We start from the raw sequence: 20,239 nt of genomic DNA on the forward strand, positions 1-20,239 counted from the left end.
AAAACGTAGGGAGGAAGAAGGAGAAGCCACAGAAGGAGAATACATCTCCGCCCATTGAGATGCGTTCTTATAAGATTCCCATTCTAAAATGTCTAGCTGTGCAAGAATCGCTCCAACCTAAGAAAGATCATTAAGTTGAAATAGAGATGATTCCGCAGCAATTACTGTCGAGGCAGAAATATAGAGTAGGTCCAACGATTCTATCCTCAGGCTCGCATACATCCACCATCTGGAAGAAAGAAATCATTCTAGTCTAATCGGAACCAAGCTATCAATGCAAACTTGAATTGATGGAAGAGAACACAGCATCTTTTTAAGTCCAATTCAGCAGAAAACAGAGTTCATATTACTACACGACGAAGATGACGCATCAATCCAAGTAATATTCGACTGCAATCACTCCAAGTAATGCTATTATGTAATTAAATTAACAAATAAGAGGCTCCCAGATTGAGGCTCTAGACATCAAAGTCCTGGTATTGCTGAAGGACCTGGGTGCAGCCAGCCAAGGGCTGGTCCATCTCGAATCCCATGTTGTTGGCATATCGGGTGTCGGAAACGATCCCGTTGTAGCGGGTGAGGATGACACGGGCACGGTCACGTCCTGCGGCCGGCTTCTGGCAATTGAGCTGCGGGCTGCTCAGGAGCATGGCATCGCAAAGCTGGTCCTGGTGGTCCTCCGAGACAAACAGCTTGTAGGTTCCGGTGGAGTCGGTGGTCGCCTCCTGGCTGTACAGGAGCTTCATGCTGGTCCTGTCCTTGCATTCCACTTTTACCTTGGCACCTGTTGAATCAGTCCAACAGAAAATGCGGTTCAGCAAAGTAATCTCAAGAGCGACAACAGCCAAATTATGGGATGAGACGCATCCAACATCCACAATATAAGTCCTCATGTAAACTGGAGTCACAATTACAATCATGAGGAGAGTTGTGCAGGCAGACACCAAATGTCCTCTCATTCTCAACTTGCCAAAAAGCTTTCTTGCATATTCTAACAAGGCCAAAGATCACTCCATTCGACCTAACGATGAAAGGATATTGGCCCGGCTTTTCTCATTCACGGAATGGACTGCTTAAGAATAAAAAACTACAGACTGCAGCAAGCAATAACAAGATTCGCCAATTGGGTAAATTGATCGCCCCAAAAGATCAAAAGGGGACGCGTTAAGAGGTGCTATTGACAAGTAGTAGGGATTTGCAGTTCCAACTTCCATCTCTTTCCAACTAGCACCCACCGCGGCTCGACAGCCGCCATCGAAGGATCCACGTCCTGATTCAAATGCAGTTGAAAATGCCCAATGACGGTTTTCTTTCTCACTCAGTGAGCATAACCCGAATTCCAGAACTCCCAATCTACACCAGATCTACCCGACTCAAGACGATTTACCGAAGAAACGACTACCGTAAAGCCCTATACACGGTCGAACAAATCGCTGTCTTTCGAACAGTTCCAAGTCGCAAATCTGCAGAAATTTTCCCAAACTACCCTCCCACGCTACACAAAATGCTCAAATCAAACCCTCCTCCACAAGATGAAGCAACTTCACAAGGGCGGTCGAACGAAACGCCGATATTCAAAGTCACGCCACACAACTCAGCCGCTCCTAAAAAGTAGCACTAGCAATCAACTGGGGCGCGCACACTATTCACGACTCTGCCATCCCCTGCACACTTCACCACACTACACCACAATCGCCACGGACGCAAGACTGCGGCGACCGTACACGCAGATCCTAACGTCCGGCAACCCGATCCGCGCCACATCTACCCCAGATCTAAACGATATACCATTACGCTACAGCAGAGTGACGGCGACAGTAACGGCAGACTGTGACGCTCCGCCTTCCTAAGAGAGACAAAAAAGAAACGGGGGCGGAAAAGGGAAGCGCTACTGCTCAAAAGTCGCAAATGGGTCAGGCGAGACGGGGGCGTTACCGGCGATGTAGGTGGAGGCGGGGGTCTCGAAACCGGCACGGCAGGTGTCGCAGTAGACCTTCCCCGTCACGGTGAGCGGGTTCCTGGCGGGCCGGGCGGCGACGGCGATCGCCGGGAGCAGGCAGCAGAGGGCGAGCAGGACGGAGAGCCTCGCCATTTTCGTTCTCGAAAAGATTCAAGCTTTGGGCTCGACGGTGCGGTGGAGGGAGAAATCAGAGGGAGTACGCAGAGGGAAAAAGCGAAGAGAGATGGGGTGATATAGAAGGGCAGAAGATAAAAAGGAAAGAGAGGGGCACGAAAAGGTAAAGAACCGGGGGATCCTGTGCGGAAGGTCTACGATGCGCCGGCGCTCGGGATTGTTGTGGGCCGCTCGATTTGAGGACCGGGGTGGGAGAGTCAACGGGCGGGGGAGCGCGGAGGGCGGGATGTGGGGAGGGGCGTGGTGGGGGAGGAGCAGGGGATAATCACGGGGGTCGTGATTGCGCATTGGGTGCTGGGCTGGCAGCTGTCGGTGGTCACATGGGGGGGGAATCATGATAGCGTTGCCAATTTATTAGGAAAGAAATCCGTGAATCGAGCGGGCTCGTGTACGCCGTTAGATGAGATGGGACCCACGGGAACCCGCCCGATCTAACGGTGCGTGCGAGCTGGGATCTCCTGCGCCGGCGCAGCAGGCAATGACTGCTCGACCGATGGGAGAGAGAGGAAGCAAAGGAGAGCTGTAATCCAGAAAGCCGCGTCGGGGCGGTGCGCGGCAGCGAGGTTTCAAACCGCGTAAGAGGTTTGAACGAAAGGCGTGGGGCCCATTCCTTTCCTCGTGGGCCAAGCCCAAAAGCGATGGGCTTTTAGCCCAGTATCGCGATGGTATAATTTTGTTTCGCGAATAATATGAACTAGGAGTATGTAAAAGAATTGGGATTCCCTTGCATCGTCCAAAACCTAGACCTAATCGTCCGGAACTGGGTGGTTCTTTAGAGGGTTGATCCGACTCCAGTTCCAAATTATGAACCAGTGGAGGGCAGTCCGGTTCAGAATCTATGAATCGGATCCATCCCCCAATCGGATCGGACGGATTAATTTTTAATATTAAAAAAATTAAAATTACTAATTAACAAACCTAACATCAAAATGATCAATAAAGTTCTAAGATCCACCATCTCTATCGCATTGTTGGTTGGGGTAGGTGTGTTATCATGAAACTTCCCACCATTAGTGCGTGTATCCGTCTACTCTACTTTAAATATTCATTTACTTTTTTTTTTTTTTGAGATGATTCATCAGCATTCGAATCTCAACTCCTGCCTTTAATTTTAAAAAGTAGCATTTTATCCATCATCTTGCATAGCTTGGTGTCGATGAGGCAAAAGGTCGCTTTCATCCTCCTCCAAGTTAACCATATCCAGTGATTTTTTTTCCTTAGACCATGAGTTTACTAGAAAATTTCTAGTATATTACCTGATATGAAGAGTTCTTATTGTGGGATTTAAAAAGTGATATTATTATTATTGTGAGACCAATTCTATGGATCCACTGGAATCGACCAGACCGGTGGTCCGGTTCTCGGGTGAATCCATATAACAAACGGGTGGATTCCGGTTCCAATTTTTCGAAACCACTCATTAGCGGGTGGTTCTCGGTTCTAGGTCGGGAACCGTTCGCCCAGACCATGCACACCCTAATATGAACATCCTTTTTCCCTAAAAATCACTACTTGATCATAGCCAAAAGTAGGACCGTTTCAAAAAATAATTACCTATGTATCGCTTACAAAATTGAATGAAATTAAAATATTTTTATCATACATGAAGATGTTTAGATATAAGTTCTTATCGATGAGGAGAAATTTTCATTGACTAATTATTATAATTTCCAAGCTATACAAGTGATTGTTGTTAAGAAAATATTTTCCAAACCACTTACTTTTAATGAAACAAACGAAACCCTAAAATTTTCAATTTTTTCCCACGCCTTTTAATACATTCCTAGATAGCACAAGAAAAGAAATTTTGTCTCTTCTTTTTTATTCTTTTTTTATATTGTTTTTAGTTTCTGGGAACTACGTTTTCGGTCAAGACGTGTACATGCCCTTATGAGTGGTCATCAGTCTGGCACGAGAGGAATGCGTACTCCTCCCACTGGCACCTCAAATGGTGGGAATATTGGAACATGGGGGGCGGCGGAATTGGTGGCGCCTCAAGTGGGCGGAGATCTATAGATAGAGATAGAGCCGGTGTTGGACCGCCGGTGTTGGACCGGCTGTGGCAAGTCCACCACCGCGGGTCCTGCACCCGTTTGACTCTTGTCTTTCCTTTTTGCTCTTTCGGAGCATTTGCATTGAGTGCTGGGCCAGCAGCTGGCGGTGGTCACATGGCGGGAATCATGATAGCGTTGCCAATTCATTAGGAAAGAAAATCCATGAATCCAGCGGGCTTATGTACGTCCGTTAGATGAGATGGGACCCATGGGAAGCCGCCTGATCTAACGGCGCGAGCCAGCTGGGATCTCGTGCGCCGGGGCAACAGGCAATGACTGCTCGACTGATAGGAGAGAGAGGAAGCAAAGGAGAGCTGTAATCGAGGAAGCCGCGTCCGGACCGTACGCAGCAGCGGGGTTTCACACCGCGTCAGAGGTTTGAACGAAAGGCGTGGGGCCCATTCCTTTCTTCGTGGGCCAAGCCCAAAAGAGATCGCAATTGTATAATTTTGTTTGGCGAATTATATGAACATCTTTTCTCCCTAAAAATCACTACTTGATCATAGCCAAAAAGAAAAAAAAAAGGAAAAAAAAAAAGACCATTTCCAAAAATGATCACTCGTGTCGCTTACAAAATTAAATGAAATTAAAATTATTTTTATCATATATGAAGATGTTTGGACATGAATGTTTATAGATGGTGGAGAAATTTCCATTGAACAATTATTATAATTTCCAAACGATATAGGCGATTATTATTATCGTGAAATAAACGGAGCCCTAAAATTCTCAATGTTTTTCCACACCTTTTAATACAGTCCTGGATAGCATAAGAAAAGAAATCTTGTTTCTTCTTTTATATTCTTTATTTTTTTTTTTTATTGTTTTTAGTTTCTGAGACCTACATTTTCAGTCAAGATGCGTACATGCACTTTTGAGTGGTCGTCGAGGGTCACTAATTGCTCTTATGGATTTCGCAACCAAATTACTAAATTATGATTTTGATCATTGAATAGGATTTGGACAACCAACATAGTTTGATTGAGACCCGATTAAATTACTTTCCGAATTTTGATGCCGTCGTTTGTGAAATGTTCCCCCAACGCCATAGCCGTAAGGAAAACGAAACTTTTGAGGCACATGAAGCACATCGTTATAAGTGTCACAACTTGGCATTTTTAATCAGGGAAATTGTGTACTAGAAATGAAATGATCAAATTCATATAATAATATGTCGATTTCAAGGCAACGCATGAGGTATCACGTTGCGAAGCGTCAGTAGTATTACATTTTTTATATCATATGCTCGAATGTGCACCTCGTCTGGACATTTACATCCCCATCAATGAAGCGACCACGATGACTACTGTATGCAAATAAATAATGTAAAAGAATATATATGGAACATGCATTGCCGCGTCATCTCTCCAATATTGAGGATTAACAACTGGTCAACGAAACCTAATTCCCGGCTGAATACTTCTAGATGGAGAAGCACAGAGTCCAATTGGGATTAACTCCACTAGCACAAATGATTATTTTACTGCATTCTTTTGTGATGTGATTTTTTTTTTAATAGGGTGATATTACCATACCCATTCCGACGAATCTCTTGGAATGACGTATACTTTTTATGGGTAACTAGCAGATGTGCATATGCGCGATGGGTGTGTGCAAGAAGCTAGACATGCGAGAATTCGGCAGAACCGAATTTATTACTAAATATTTTAATTATCAAATAATGAGAAGACATTATTGAACAAAAAAAAAATACACGGTTTACGAGGAAATATTATGTGGAAAGGTACAAATATTCCAAGAATTGATGTCTTTTTCAGGAAGGCTGTTTTTTTATGGAAAAGATCCAAATTAATATTTAGCATGCGACGAGATTATATAAAATTTATAATGTTCTCATTTTCTCATGAATTTAATATTTACAACAGACATTATTAAAGACATTTTAGAAAGCTTAAATGGATTGATGTCCGTTTTACTTCTTATAATAGTATTGATTACCTAAAGGATAGTGGCAAAAGTTTCACGCGGAAATTAAATCAAAGTTAAATGGTGATGTGGTGTTGGCTTAGCATCTTACATGACTTTTAAATATTATTAAATATAAAAATGACAATATTTAAAATTCGAAAAAAAAAATCCAAAATTAAAAAGAAAACAGAGACCATGGATGCCAAAAAACACCAACCCTTTTGCTAGAGCCGGTGGCCACAGTCTGATCACGGCTAGGTCATGTGAACAGGAAAAGATCTCTTGGGCTGGGCAACCCTGATGACGGATGGTCAGGGTTGAGCAAGCCTTGCGAGATCTAGCTTGTCGAGGGTGGCGTACGGTTGGATCGATATGGGTCACTCAACCCAAGTTTCATACAACCTAAAAGGTGCCACCACTTCTCTCTCCAGCTCTTCTCCCTTCGTCTGAATCGGAGGCCACCAGGGTGGCGGCAGCGGCAACGACTATGCCGTGGTTGGCTAGAGGTGGGCAAGCACTTGGTGGGCCTCGTCAGTGCTTTAAGTGGATAAGTGCCTTTCTATTAATTTTCTAATATTTCGACTCATTCAATACAAATTAGTTAGTCATTACTTACGTGGATTTTCATTTCGTTTTCGTTTTTGTATAGAAGAACCAACTTGAATAAAAAGAAATATAGTTTAGAGATCACTTTATCCAAAAAAGAAAAAAAGTAGGTATAGGGGATTGAACTAATTGGAATGATACTCTAGCGGTGTCGTTATCCCATTAGCCAAACGTCTCTGACCAATACCATTTTGGCCACATGATGAGATCCAATTTCAAGTTTCCATTACTACAAAAAAGTTAAACCTCGGGTCTATTCATTTCCTTAACTTTCAGAAGGTGCTAATTAAAAAACAATACTCTGTATATTAACATCAATTTACAATCGGGCAATAATGTTAGGCATATGAATGTGGTCGTTGAAATAAGATTTGCTTATTTCGTTAAGATACATGTGGAATGAATGTTAGAGAAGTCTTGAATTGGAGATTTGGTGCATTGTGGAATAATTAATATGTTCACATCTCATGGGAGGTGGGGTTTGAGCAAGATCTCTCCCTCCCCTTCTTTTTTCTCTTTTCATTGGCTAATTCGTTTTTCTATTATCTTATTGTTGCTTTCATCTTATTTTGTGGAGCTTTTCTCTTCTGATCTAATCTAGAAGCTCATCTTTCCTGTTTTGAGGATATTTCTTTCCCAATCTAGTCTAGATTTGAGGATTTTGCGTGTATGATTTCGTGTTTTCGCTTCCTCGGGTTTTGTTGCCATACAAGTCCAGTTTCAAAGACAATTATAGGAGTTTTGTGAAGATTTTGCTCTTACAAGTGTAAGGTCCATGCTCGTTCAATCTTGTTTCTTTGAATGGGAATAGTGTTGGGGACGCTAAATTTAGGTGCACACTACTGAAAGATAAAGTTATAGCAATAGATGGAGATCTTAGCGTGTGCTCATAACAGAAGATAGATTTAGTGATTCAAAATCTCAAAATTATCTTTTAAGGGTGTAACTCCTGACTTTATTCTACTGATTCCTCTTATCATCTAGAGCTTGTTTTGTTTTGAAGATGTTTAGAATTATTTGCAGTTAGATTAGTATGTTTCTATCCTGTACTTCCGTGCAAATAATTGACATGTTACTTTGACCGAAAAAGATAATTTGAAGTCAAGCCCACATCAAACTCCTTTAAAGTTGCCTTTGCCGACCAGCCGAATTAATTGTTTTGCGTTTCTTTCAAAAGTAGGAAGCGGTCAACTCCTTGCAGCCTGCATGTTCAGCCCATCCTACTGGCCAAACGTTTCTAGACTTCTGACTTCTGACTTCTGACTTCTGACTTCTCTCTCATTACTTTCTATGTATTCTCTCCAATTTATCACCCCAATCGTACAGGAGACGAAGATTAAAAAAAAAAATTAACAGTTACAACAAGAAAGGAACGACGATGTTCTCGAAGGAAGCAAGACAACTTCTCTTGATCTGCATTTTCATGCTATGTTCCGCCCCATTCCTTTCTCATGGGAGGGTCGATCCCAAGTACAAACTGAAAGCAGTCAACCTCGGAGGTTGGTTAGTCACGGAAGGATGGATCAAGCCTTCTCTGTTTGATGGAATCACCAACAAGGACTTCTTGGTACGTGCTTTTCCCTTATTCGCCAAAGTGTTGCGGCCTTTTCGTTTATGTTCGTTCATGAATCTTGCTGCAATATTCTAGGATGGAACTGGGCTTCAGTTCAAATCGGTGACGGTAGGGAAGTATCTGTGCGCCGAGAGCGGTGGCGGGACCATCATAGTCGCCAACCGCACTGCCGCCTCCGGATGGGAAACCTTCAAGGTGAAAGAGCAGCGTCTAGAGAGGAATTTAGTTGCTCGATCCAAAGTGAAAGCAATGACTGAGGAGACGTGTATACCTTTTGTTTTTGTGACTGCAGTTGTGGAGGATCAACGAGACTCTGATTTTCAACTTCAGGGTCTTCAACAATCAGTTTGTGGGGCTGGACGCGAACGGGGTTGACGTGGTGGCCGTTTCGGAGTCCCCCGTCTCGACGTTCGAGATAATCAGGAATTCAGATGACCCGAGCAGAGTCAAAATCAGAGCTTCCAATGGCCTCTTCTTGCAAGTAATGAGATGCTCCATTCTCAGTTTCAGTTTTTCTTGATAATAAATAATGGCAATTTCATTGGGCGATAGCTGGTTGAACATCTAAGATCAAATCAATGTTGAAACTTGAATGAATCATATATTGAGATGGGTGTGCGATACTGGTGGTGGCTGCAGGCGAAGACAGAGGTATCGGTGACGGCCGACTACAAGGGGGAGGGCGGATGGGGCGATGACGACCCATCCGTTTTTGTGATGACCTTTTCCGGTGGGTTGCGAGGCGAGTTTCAGGTCACTAACGGCTATGGACCGGAAAAAGCCCCGCAAGTCATGAGGGTAAGAAACCAAGAACTAAGGAGCGCCATCATTCTACTCTTCTACTTTTCGCTTAATGACATTTTCCGACGGCTAGCTAAGCTGCTCGTATTTTCCCTTCGGTTACTTCTCAAACGCTAAGTTGAATGCTTAGGTTTCCAACTCCCTTTCTTTTTCTTTTTTTATTTTCTCTTGGTCAAAGGACCGACGTGCCTAATTCAGAACAATCCAGCCCGTGCGACCATCTCGTCTTGATACTGACGATTTTTTTTTTTTTATAAATGAGAAGCGAACTTGTCGACTTCTATCAAGATTTGAGCGTTTGACCGTTCCTAAGCACCGTCCAACTAACCGTCCGCGCTCAATTTTCAATACCCAGCAACGGAGGGCTGCTGCCTGTCTACTGCTAGGGGTTGAAATTTCAACTTATTTAATGAATATCGCCGTTGAACTAAAGGATCTCCTTCACATGCTTGAACTTGATTATTGCCTCTCCATATAACCAGTTGTTCTGGATTTTCAGGAGCATTGGAGCACATTCATAGTGGAAGAGGACTTCAAGTTCATATCGACAAATGGGTTGAATGCGGTGAGGATTCCAGTGGGCTGGTGGATAGCGAGCGACCCGACTCCTCCGCCGCCTTACGTGGGAGGCTCCTTGGCCGCACTTGACAATGCCTTTTCTTGGGCACAGTAAGTCCCACTTTCCTATGAAGCTTCGCACGTCGCATTCGCACTTTCCATTTCCATTTGCAGAGAACATGATTCCGCATTATCGTCACCTTTATCCTCTCCTTTAGCACATTCGATGTTGAATAGGCAACCGAAGATTTTGTCTCGCCATCGAGCGTGGTAGCCCCAATGATAAAAGAGTCACGTTGTCTTTCATGAGGTCGGAAGTTTAAAGCCTATTGTAAGCCCAATCTCCTGTCTGCTTGTATTTAAAATATTTGCTAGTTACCCCTTATAGAGGTACTTCCTCGGTTCTGTACTGCCTATAGGACTCTAGGCGAGGGTTTCATATATTTAGGGATGTCCAAGTGTTTATGGCTCAAACCAAATGTTTCTTACCTTTTACCAAAAAAAGAAAAAAAAAATAGAATGGCACTACACTTTTTAACTCACTCTGAATTGATTACCTATGATATTCTAGAGGAATGAGTGGTACCCACTGCTTCACGATTGGCTAATAAACCGCACTCATCTAGGGTTTATCTCATCCTCACTTTACCCAACAGTAGGTATTTACTACATGGGCGATAGTTGATGCCAAATGTTCCGCTAGACTTGATATAACGCAGTCAATGATGCCCCTTCGTCCTATTATCATGTGCATGTAAAGAAGTTTGAAAAGGGCCTAAATTCCGCACTGACCACCTCTAATGTTTCTGTAATTTTGGTAGGAAATATGGTGTGAACATCATAATCGATCTGCACGCAGCACCAGATTCACAAAATGGGTATGAACACAGCTCATCGAGGGACGGATCTCAGGAATGGGGAGCCACCGATGCTAACATCCAGCAAACAGTAGCTGTCATTGAATTCCTCACTGCTCGGTAAAAACTTTTCCACCCGCTTTCTGTATCAAATGGAATCACATATATCAGGGCGAAGTCAGAAAATCTGGAGTTCCAAATGCCATTTTTCAGGTACGCAAAGAGCCCGAGCCTCTATGCCGTCGAGCTCATCAACGAGCCTCTCTCTCCGGGAGTAGCCCTCGACACCTTGACCAAGTACTACAAGGCTGGATATGATGCGGTGCGCAGGCACTCCCAAACGGCCTATGTAGTGATGTCGAACCGCCTCGGGCCTGCCGATCCCAAAGAGCTCTTCTCTCTGGCCAGTGGCTTGGCCGGGACCGTGGTCGATGTGCACTACTACAATCTGTTCCAGGATATCTTCAACAGCATGACGGTCCAACAGAACATCGATTTCATCTACACTAACAGGACGGCGCAGTTGAACGACATCACCATGGCGAACGGTCCTCTCACCTTTGTGGGTAAGTCAATGGTGATGCCATTTGTCGATACTTTTCTACGACGAGATAGCTGAAAGCTGAACGGTATGAAATGCTTATAAAACTTTGTTGATGATTTGATTTGCGAATTGGGTGAAGGTGAATGGGTGGCTGAGTGGCAAGTGAGCGGAGCTACGAAGGAAGACTACCAGAGATTCGCAAAGGCACAGCTCGAGGTGTACGGGAGAGCATCGTTCGGATGGGCCTATTGGACCCTCAAGAATGTTAACACCAAGTGGAGTCTGCAGTGGATGATCAACAATGGCTATATAACGCTTTAATCAGTTTACCTATTCGAATTATTTCGGTATTTTCCTACGCATTGACGCTCATATAGTCGATGTTCGTGATGATCACCTCGGTTGGAGCCCATTAAAGTGGAATAAATAGCTTTTACTATTTCTGAATGGTTCATAGCCATAAGCAAGATTGATTGGAGGTCCGAAGAAGAAATTATGGACAAGCAATGATGCGAGGCCAAAACGTAGGCCTCGGTGTTAGATGATGCTTGTAGTCATGATCGCGCCATACTTCGACTAAAAATGATTGCTGCGTTGGGATTACTTTGTGGGCCGACTTAATCGGATCATGTTAAAGCTCAGATTTAACATACATAACGGAACTCGGCAGCATCGTGATGGCGTACTAACTCCTTCAAGGAATCAAAGCTTTGAGCTATTGTTATTTACCACCTGAAAGACTTTCTAACTTTTGACTAGGAGTAATCGGTTCCTAGTCTGGTTCTCATTTTTTGGGATCAGAGACCGGGCCGAATGGTTCTCGAACCAGAACAAACCACACTAACCGGTGCAGTCGAATGGAATCGGCCACTTAGCAAAAAAATTAATTTTAATTTAAAAAAATATTAGAGTTATTACAATTTTAGGGTTTATTGTTATTTTTAAGAAATTAAAAAAATATTTTTTTTAAAGAAAAGAGTCTCGGTTCAGTCCATAGGTTCGATTCCCCTCAAGAACAAAGAACCGGTTCCATTTTTATGGAACTAGGAATTGGACCGATATCCCCTAAACTAGACCAAATTGGACCAAACTGGACTAGCCGGTTTGGTCCGAGCATTCCGATCCGAGCAGTCCAATATGTTCACCCTACTTTTGACACGTTAATGGGTTATAGTAGTAGACTCTTCAACTTGGACTTTTGGGTTATTCGGGAGCTAATTTAAACCAATCTATTGGGTCATATATGGATTACTTAAATTGTGAATAGCCTTTCTTAAATGGGTTAAAAATTTTAAAGGCTAAAATAAATTGGTATATATGGGTTGAGTTTATAACCCATTTTCAAACCACTAGGCTCACCCACACACTCTCTCCCTCTTGAACCTTATAATTAAAAAAATCAAAATCATAATTATTTTTTAATTTTTTTCTTTCTTCTTTCTTCTTCTTTCTTCCTACTATGGCTAGCCACAACAATGGCTTGCGATCGACTAGGTGAGGGATGAGCTTGTTGTAGGTTGGCAAAGCTCGAGCTCGCTAATCGAGCAAGGGCAAGACCTCACCGACGTTTGGTGAGGCTCTAGCCTTGCTAATTTGTTGAGATTCAAGCTCGCTAGCCTTAGGCAAGCTCCGGCCTCATTGGCCTCGTGGTGAGGCTCGAGCTCATTTGTAACTAGTCACTGGCCGTTACTGTGGCTTGTGATCGAGGTGAAAAGAAGAAAAAGAAAAAATAATTAAAATTTTGATTTTTTAAAAATAAAAATAAAAATATTAAAAGGAATGCATGGAGGAAAATTAAATCAAAATTTCCATACCAAATGGTGAAAATATTTTTCAATTTATTTTCACATTTTAAGCAACTATTAGAAAATATTGATATTTTCTAAAAATGATTTCCTGAACAATATTTTCAGAAAAAGGAAGCCTCGACTTTTTTTTTTTTTGAATTATAAAAATTGTCCACTAAATTTGTATTGTATAAAAGAGTTTTATCAATACCATTTTTTTTCCATAAGAAACGAGTTTTCCTATATTTGGTTAAATGGGTTGGGTCGAGTATGAATTGAAAAATTTGTATTATGATAAATGAATCGAATTAGGTTAAATTGGTCAATTTGGTTCGAACCATCTATGATTTGATCCAAATCCAACCTAATCCATTAATTTGGTAGGTCTACTCAGATCAAATATTCAGTAATGGTGTCAGACCTTAATGACAATTATTCAAGGTTAGCTGCGCTGTTATTATTATTATTATTATTTTTGGGATCAAAATGCTGTTAATTGCAATCATAAGATCAAATATAAAAAAAAAAAAGGTCAGTGTACTTTTACTGTTACACTCCAATTCCCACTAGATGGCGGGGCACTTAATAGTTTGATTCACCAGTACAATGACGTCAACGTAGTTGCTGGCGACTTTCTTGAATCTTTAAAAAGAAACAATAGTGCAAAATGCAGAAGTGCAGCCAAAATTCTCATCGTATGATCCTATTGATTCGGGTCGTGACCCCAACAATCACGATCCGAACATTGCAAACGCCACAATTTACCCAAACGTCGTGGGCTGATGTGATTGTGTAATTATTTGCGGGCACCCTAACAATATAGAAAAACATCCTCGAATTGTTGAGATGTTTCCATTTTGTACGAAGCGTGTTAGCTTCCCACATGGCAAACATTAATAAATATATTTTTGGTAACAAGTGCTCCAAAAGTTTCGTCATGTAAAATAACAAGATTTGGGGATAAAACGAAGATTCTCAAAAGCATAGAACCCCTCATCCTTTTCATTTTGGAGATGAGTGATTCCTTTTTCTTTGTCATGTCTTGCCCATTTCCTAGAAATTCACCTTTATGAATTATAAAAGAGTTCTTTGAGATATCATATCATGTGGACCCTGTATAATATTCACATTACCCAAAAGCTATTATTTACTCGGCTCATATGTATCGTTCCATAGAAGTATTGCTCAGCAATTAGAGATTTTTCTTTTTTTTTAACCAATTAGAGAATGGAGGAGACACAAGAGGCAAGCAACGATATTTTAATAGAATAAAAGGATAAGCATGGAGTGCCCCTGAGATACTTATTAAGTATATTTTTTTTATAGAAGGGGTCTTGCTAATGAACGCTCCAGAGGCACTTATGAACTATGCTTTGGGAAATATTTTCATTTTACCGGACTCATGACACATAACATGAAAAACACAGTATATTGGGAATGATAAATTTTCTTTATTGCAATGTTTGACAAGTGCCCCCGTGAAACTTGGAAATAAAATTTTATTTCATATAATACAATTTTGAAGGTACCTTTTCTGCATGACACAATGACAATCAATCTATTGGAAATTGAATTTTCCTTAATTAATTTCTCAATGAGCGTTTCGGTAACACTTTAACAAAACCCTTTTGAAAGAGAGAACATAATTGGACAGATGAAAGAGTAGCTAGATATACATAAAGAAAGAAAAAAAGATAAATGCAATTTTTTTTAATAAAATGTATTTTGCTCTCCGTGAGACCTAAGAAACGTTATCATCTTAAGAAGAATATAATTCAACGGCACAGGGACGGGGAAGTTCTGTCGAAGTTTACACGGAAACCATAATAAGCGAGTCAACAAGAAAACCTTAAGCACCAAGGAGACTTGAGAAATGGAAAAGCTTAGACGACTGCACTGTTACTTTGTGAAGGTCACGAAAAATAAATAGGCAAACGCCTTGTGGCAAAAGTCAATCTTCACGCAGAAGACTCAGCTTTTAAGCTAATTGAGTAGGCAATTGTTGTCTGCCGTAATCATGCAAGCACGCATTGCATCTTTACTTAACCGTTTCGAGATTTTAGTATATGAACATTTCTTGTGCGAGTACCATTGGATATGTTTTAGTGATGTTTAGTGCAAATTTCATGTGTTCCTTTCGGGACAAGAGGTTGCATAACTAATGGCTGCTTTGTTTTATCTTGATTTTCGGATGGGGAAGTAGGCAAGCAGAAGGCGTGGAAGTCATCAGCAAGGGGGTCCAATCAATCGGCAACCATTCCGATCGAGAGATGGAGACTCGTAACACCAAAATAAGAGCGGTGAATCTGGGAGGCTGGCTTGTCACGGAAGGATGGATCAAGCCTTCCCTCTTTGATGCAATCCCCAACAAGGACTTCTTGGTACTCTGCTACACCCACATTCACATGTATTTGCCTTGTTTATCGCTTCATGTTTTCGTTGCTTTTTTGACCGATGATTCGGTTGGTTTGGGAAGTTTTATGATTCTGAAACTGCGTCTAATGTGTAGGATGGGACTAGCCTTCAGTTGAAGTCGATGATGGTCGGGAAGTATCTCTGTGCCGAGTCTGGCGGAGGAAGCCGGGTAGTTGCCAACGGCATGGGGACTAGTGCAGTTGCCGAAACCCTAGCAGGTTCCGCTTCACATTGGGAGACATTCAGGGTGAGTTAGCTTTAAGCACATAAATAATCTTTTGCTAGGCAAACCCGTGATGTTAGTTTGGTGGTCAAGGAACGAACTTGTGTCTGTGGATTACATGTTTGGCTCATCTCTTACATAGTTGGGATATGCGTGGAGTTATCTCATGGGCACTTAATATTGGACAACGTTAGGAATGGGAGATATTCTCCTGTCATTAAATTAAAACTCAAGTCGTTCAACTTGGAAATAGCGTTGATATATTCTCCTGTTGACAATAATTTTCCGACTAGGATAGGTGTCATTTTCAGAGAAGAAAATCTCGTGCATTAAGCTACAGATGGTTTGCCGTGTTTTGTGGGTGTAGCTTTGGAGAATCAACGAGACGCTCTTCAACTTCAGGGTTGCCAACAAGCAATTCGTCGGCCTGGACTCTGGTGGGGACGGGGTCGATCTGGTGGCTAGTAGTGATTTACCCGAGAGACCAGAAACCTTTGAGATTGTGAGAAACCCAGATGATCCAAGCCGTGTCAGAATCCGAGCTGCCAATGGCTTCTTCTTGCGGGTCGCCAATCTCTTTCCATTCCCTAAATCTTACAGAAGATTGATGATAGACATACTAAGACAGGTTGAAAAATTATTGCATGAACGTCATGCATGTATTAAAATGTTAAAGAACCGTTAGAATTAGTCAAACCCATCTGAGACCCGCCTTCCAGTGCATGTACTAGGTTTCCTAAATAATTACTCAAGACTTGTCTACTAAATTAGATATTGAAAATGGTCCACTTATGTAAAGGTTTATAGTTTATCCTTCAATCTGTAGACCAATTCAGTAGACCAACTTTACTCTTTTACACGATAAAAATTTAGGTAAACACTGGCCGGCTGAAAATTATTCAAACCTTTTCGAAGAAGAAATTGAGAACAACAACAAAAAGATCAAGAAAATAAAAACTTAATTATATCAAACGTGATGTGAATGAGCTTTTAAATGAGACCTTTTAACAATCGACCAATGGAGACTAAATTTTTGTGAGTACGGGTGCATTAGTGATTGATTAAAGTGCAATGAAGGAAATAAAGTGATTATCGTAATAGAGTTTGTTTTGCGGAGGTGAGGTCGAGGAACGGGTAACAGCAGATTATCAATGTGACAAGAGCAATGAGTGGGGAGATGAAAATCCCTCTGTGTTTGTGATGAGCTTCACTAAAAGATTGGAGGGGAGTTCCAACTCACAAATGGTCTTGGACCACAAAAAGCCGCTAAAGTCATGAGGGTATGTAATTATAAAACTCTTATTGGAATATATTAAAGTTCACGCTTCTCGGCTGATCAAATTAACCAAATGACTTTTTCTATGCTTGATTATAGCTTTAACCAAACTCACTCCATGAGAAAAAAAATTAATTTTTTTTATTAGTTTGGTATTTTGACTTGTGAACGAGTATTTTTTGAGAAGGAACTAATTCCAACCGGTAGTTATTAGTGTCGCCATATATAGGAGATGTGGTAGTTGTTGCAGTTTCCTAGGTGTCTCGTATGTTGCTCATAGGGTTTTTAGTCCCGACAACGTACTACTCTTAGTTGGCCTTGATAATAGTAAATATTGCCCATGTAAAGTGATACAATTTATATTACAAAATATAGAATGAAAATCTGAATGGGACATCATATGATGCGCACAACCTACTCTTACCAAGCTCAAGTAACTATTTACTAAACTTAGCTAGAGGTGATAGGTTTGGTCATAGGGTCAATATTTATACGCCCCATCATCTTATTTGTTGGAATCTTCACAGTGGAAACATCAATTTGTGATCCGGATATGAGAAATTCTCATTTATAAAATACTACTTGACCTGACGTTTGGGTTCTTTCGTTGTAAATGTCACCCATGCTCGGATTTTCCTTGTCAATTACAACAAAACCGTGGGTCTGTAAAGTATGGCTATTATAAATAACAAAGTTGCAATCATGACAGCACATGGACAGAGCTACCCGTTTATAGACGAGAAATACCTGATCTAAGAATACTGAATTACAAAATTAATTTGTTGATTGGGGTGTCAAATTGTGATTAGGTGTTAAGCATGGTTTACCTATTTAAATGGGTAAGTTTTCCCGAACTTGGATCTACTGGACCAATTCCATCATGGCTATCCACATAATGAGTTTCATAGGTGGAACCCACAAAACGGATATCTATAATTGATTCTATTCGTTGGACTTGGTTCTACATACAAGAAATTCTCCTATTTAAAGATTTATTTGCAAATTGAGATCACTTAGAGAACCGATTCGGCATGCTAGGTTTAATAACTCTAGCATTGCATTTATTCAACAGCAGAGAATATATTTTTTGAGCAATTATCTGTCCAAAATTTTTGAGCATTCACATTAGTCTGAGCACACTTCTTCTTCTTCTTAAAGGTGACATGCTCTTCTTTATTTTCTTGTATCTTTTGAGCTCGTTATGCGAATCTTTCCACTACCTTTTAGTCACCCCATCTAAACTAAGTGTTAATATTGTATATTTGGGGAAGTCTCAAGAGTGATTAAGATCAATCCAGCAACCAAGAAATATAATAAAAAAAAGGGTTTGTTCTCTTGATTTGATTAAAATATAATCCTATTATCTGATTAAATATATTGAAGCAATAATTCTTCGTAGCTTCATCGATCAATCATATATTTATGAAAGAATAAGGCGATCGTACCTATAATAATTCTGTTTGATGGATACATAAAATTATCTTTATAAGAAGAATTTGCGAACACGAGGTCTGCACCAGTGTGTGCATATCTATACCCTAAGAGACTTAAATAAAAGGTATTAATTAATAACAGGATCATTGGAGGACGTTCATAGTGGAAGATGATTTCAAATTCATAGCCGAAAATGGATTGGACGCTGTCAAAATTCCGATAGGTTGGTGGATAGCAAGCGACCCAAATCCTCCGCCACCTTACGTTGGTGGTTCGTTGGCCTTTTTGGACAATGCCTTCTCCTGGGCAGAGTGAGTCTATTGCCATCTCCTCTTCATCTTGTTACATACAAGTATATAACGTATCAACTAAGTTTTTCAATTGCAGGAAGTATGGGTTGAAGGTCATAATTGACCTGCGCGCAGCACCTGGTTCCCAAAATGGCTGGGAACGGAGCTCATCAAGAGATGGGTTCCGAGAATGGGGAGACACAGATGACACCATCCTAGCAACCCTCCATGTCATAGAATTCCTTACGTTCCGGTAATTAATTAATCTGTGGTTCACAAACCTTATTCCGAGTACTAGGGTTATCGTTTGATTTCGCCTATGTAGATACGGCAAGAGCCCCAGCCTCTATGCGGTCGACCTTCTGAACGAGCCACTCGCAGAGACGCTCCCTCAAGAGACTGTCAGCAAGTTCTACATCGCTGCTTACAAAGCTGTCCGCAAGCACTCCTCCGCTGCTTATGTGATCATGTCGTGCATGCTGGAAACCTCCAGCGGGGAGCTACTGCTCCCCGACGCAAATAGCCTGGACAGGACAGTTGTGGATATGCAATGCTATTTTCTGTGCGACACAGAATTGGACACCATCCAAGATACCCTTCCTTTCTTTTACGAAGGCTGGTTTGCCCAATTGGAAAGTCTTGCTACATCAAATGGACCTCTCATTTTTGTGGGTAAGTCCAAACCTGTAACAAAATTGTCATGGCATTGATGCCATATATGTACTGATTTTCGCGTGTACATGTATACATAAGAAGTGTGGGTCGATGATGTACTGTGAAATTGCAGGTGAATGGGTAGCGGAGTGGGGACCGAATGAAGCAACAGAAGAGGAGAACCAAGAGTATGTGGAGGCTCAACTGAAAGCATACGAAAAAGCCACGTTTGGATGGGCGTATTGGACTCTCAAGTGCGCAGAAGATCATTGGAGCTTGGAATGGATGATCAAGAATGGGTACATTAAGCTTTAGATATTACCTATATATATATATAAGTCCATTCACTTTTTAATATATTGTAAGTTGTAAGCTCTGATTATCTTTCATCAAGTAAACTTTTAGCCATCTTTGAATGAAAAAAGCTGTCTAGGCAAGCTTTAGAGCACATGCGACACACCTTATAGCCCTTATAGCATCCGTGAAGATTTTTGGTTAGGTAATGGTAATCATGAGACTCTCATGACTTATAATAGATTTATTTTACTATAATATAGTTGCAAAATCTATTGTTCCATGCCCAGGAAAATAAATATTTTTTTTTTTTTCGTGATAGTAAATTTCAATAAGTATTGATAAATGTTAAAAAAAATTGGTAAAAAATACGATTGGTTTACTTTTTCCAAACTAACATATTGGTAACTTATTGATAATTGTAAAATTATCAACTTGTTTATTAACTTATCATCTTTAATTCCTATAATTTGTCGTTGCTTTGATTTACTTAATGTTATGTCATATTATTAACCTACAAATCCTAACTTTATCTGAATGACCAACAAGTTGTTTCCTATAATGTAGTTGCAAAATTCTACTGTTCCATGCCCAGGAAAATTTTAATAAGTATTGGTAAGTGTCGAAGAAATTATTGGTAAAAAGGATGGTCGATTCAATGAAAGAGACAAAAGAAGCCCATACCTTTTCTCTGATACACGAAGAGCTCTCCCAAGCTCTTCATCTCTTCTCCATCTCGGTCAAAGTCATCATTGTTCTCCTTTCTTCGGAGAATGAAGCCAGAGAAGCTGGTCATTTTCTTCTTTCTTT

General features: G+C 41.0%; 2 protein-coding genes and 1 pseudogene across 2 annotated transcripts; 2 read left to right on the forward strand and 1 right to left on the reverse strand.

Moving 5' to 3' along the window:
• Positions 1-260: 260 nt before the first annotated feature.
• Positions 261-2,166, reverse strand: LOC120290973 (protein DOWNSTREAM OF FLC-like). The gene is made up of 2 exons (XM_039307897.1): positions 1,936-2,166; positions 261-784 (listed from the first exon to the last, which is right to left on the reverse strand). The coding sequence occupies exons 1-2, from the start codon at positions 2,090-2,092 to the stop codon at positions 459-461; spliced, it is 483 nt and encodes a 160-aa protein (XP_039163831.1). The 5' UTR covers positions 2,093-2,166; the 3' UTR covers positions 261-458.
• Positions 2,167-8,024: 5,858 nt separating this feature from the next.
• On the forward strand, positions 8,025-11,499 carry LOC120290290 (probable glucan 1,3-beta-glucosidase A). Its single transcript, XM_039306170.1, has 8 exons — positions 8,025-8,290; positions 8,372-8,491; positions 8,589-8,777; positions 8,936-9,094; positions 9,597-9,766; positions 10,477-10,632; positions 10,726-11,078; positions 11,196-11,499. The coding sequence occupies exons 1-8, from the start codon at positions 8,102-8,104 to the stop codon at positions 11,375-11,377; spliced, it is 1,518 nt and encodes a 505-aa protein (XP_039162104.1). The 5' UTR covers positions 8,025-8,101; the 3' UTR covers positions 11,378-11,499.
• A 3,614-nt stretch (positions 11,500-15,113) lies between these two features.
• LOC120290555 lies at positions 15,114-19,450 on the forward strand (annotated as a pseudogene).
• The last annotated feature ends 789 nt before the right edge of the window (positions 19,451-20,239 follow it).

The sequence above is a fragment of the Eucalyptus grandis genome, chromosome 2, assembly GCF_016545825.1.
Source record: "Eucalyptus grandis isolate ANBG69807.140 chromosome 2, ASM1654582v1, whole genome shotgun sequence".
Taxonomy (NCBI): Eukaryota; Viridiplantae; Streptophyta; class Magnoliopsida; order Myrtales; family Myrtaceae; genus Eucalyptus; species Eucalyptus grandis.

Coding starts and splice junctions, on each gene's coding strand:
- LOC120290973 (XM_039307897.1), bottom strand. CDS start 2,092: ATGGCGAGGCTCTCCGTCCTGCTCGCCCTCTGCTGCCTGCTCCCGGCG. Junction 785..1,935: donor CGCCTCCACCTACATCGCCG/GTAACGCCCCCG, acceptor CTGATTCAACAG/GTGCCAAGGTAAAAGTGGAA.
- LOC120290290 (XM_039306170.1), top strand. CDS start 8,102: ATGTTCTCGAAGGAAGCAAGACAACTTCTCTTGATCTGCATTTTCATG. Junction 9,095..9,596: donor AAGCCCCGCAAGTCATGAGG/GTAAGAAACCAA, acceptor CTGGATTTTCAG/GAGCATTGGAGCACATTCAT. Junction 11,079..11,195: donor CGGTCCTCTCACCTTTGTGG/GTAAGTCAATGG, acceptor AATTGGGTGAAG/GTGAATGGGTGGCTGAGTGG.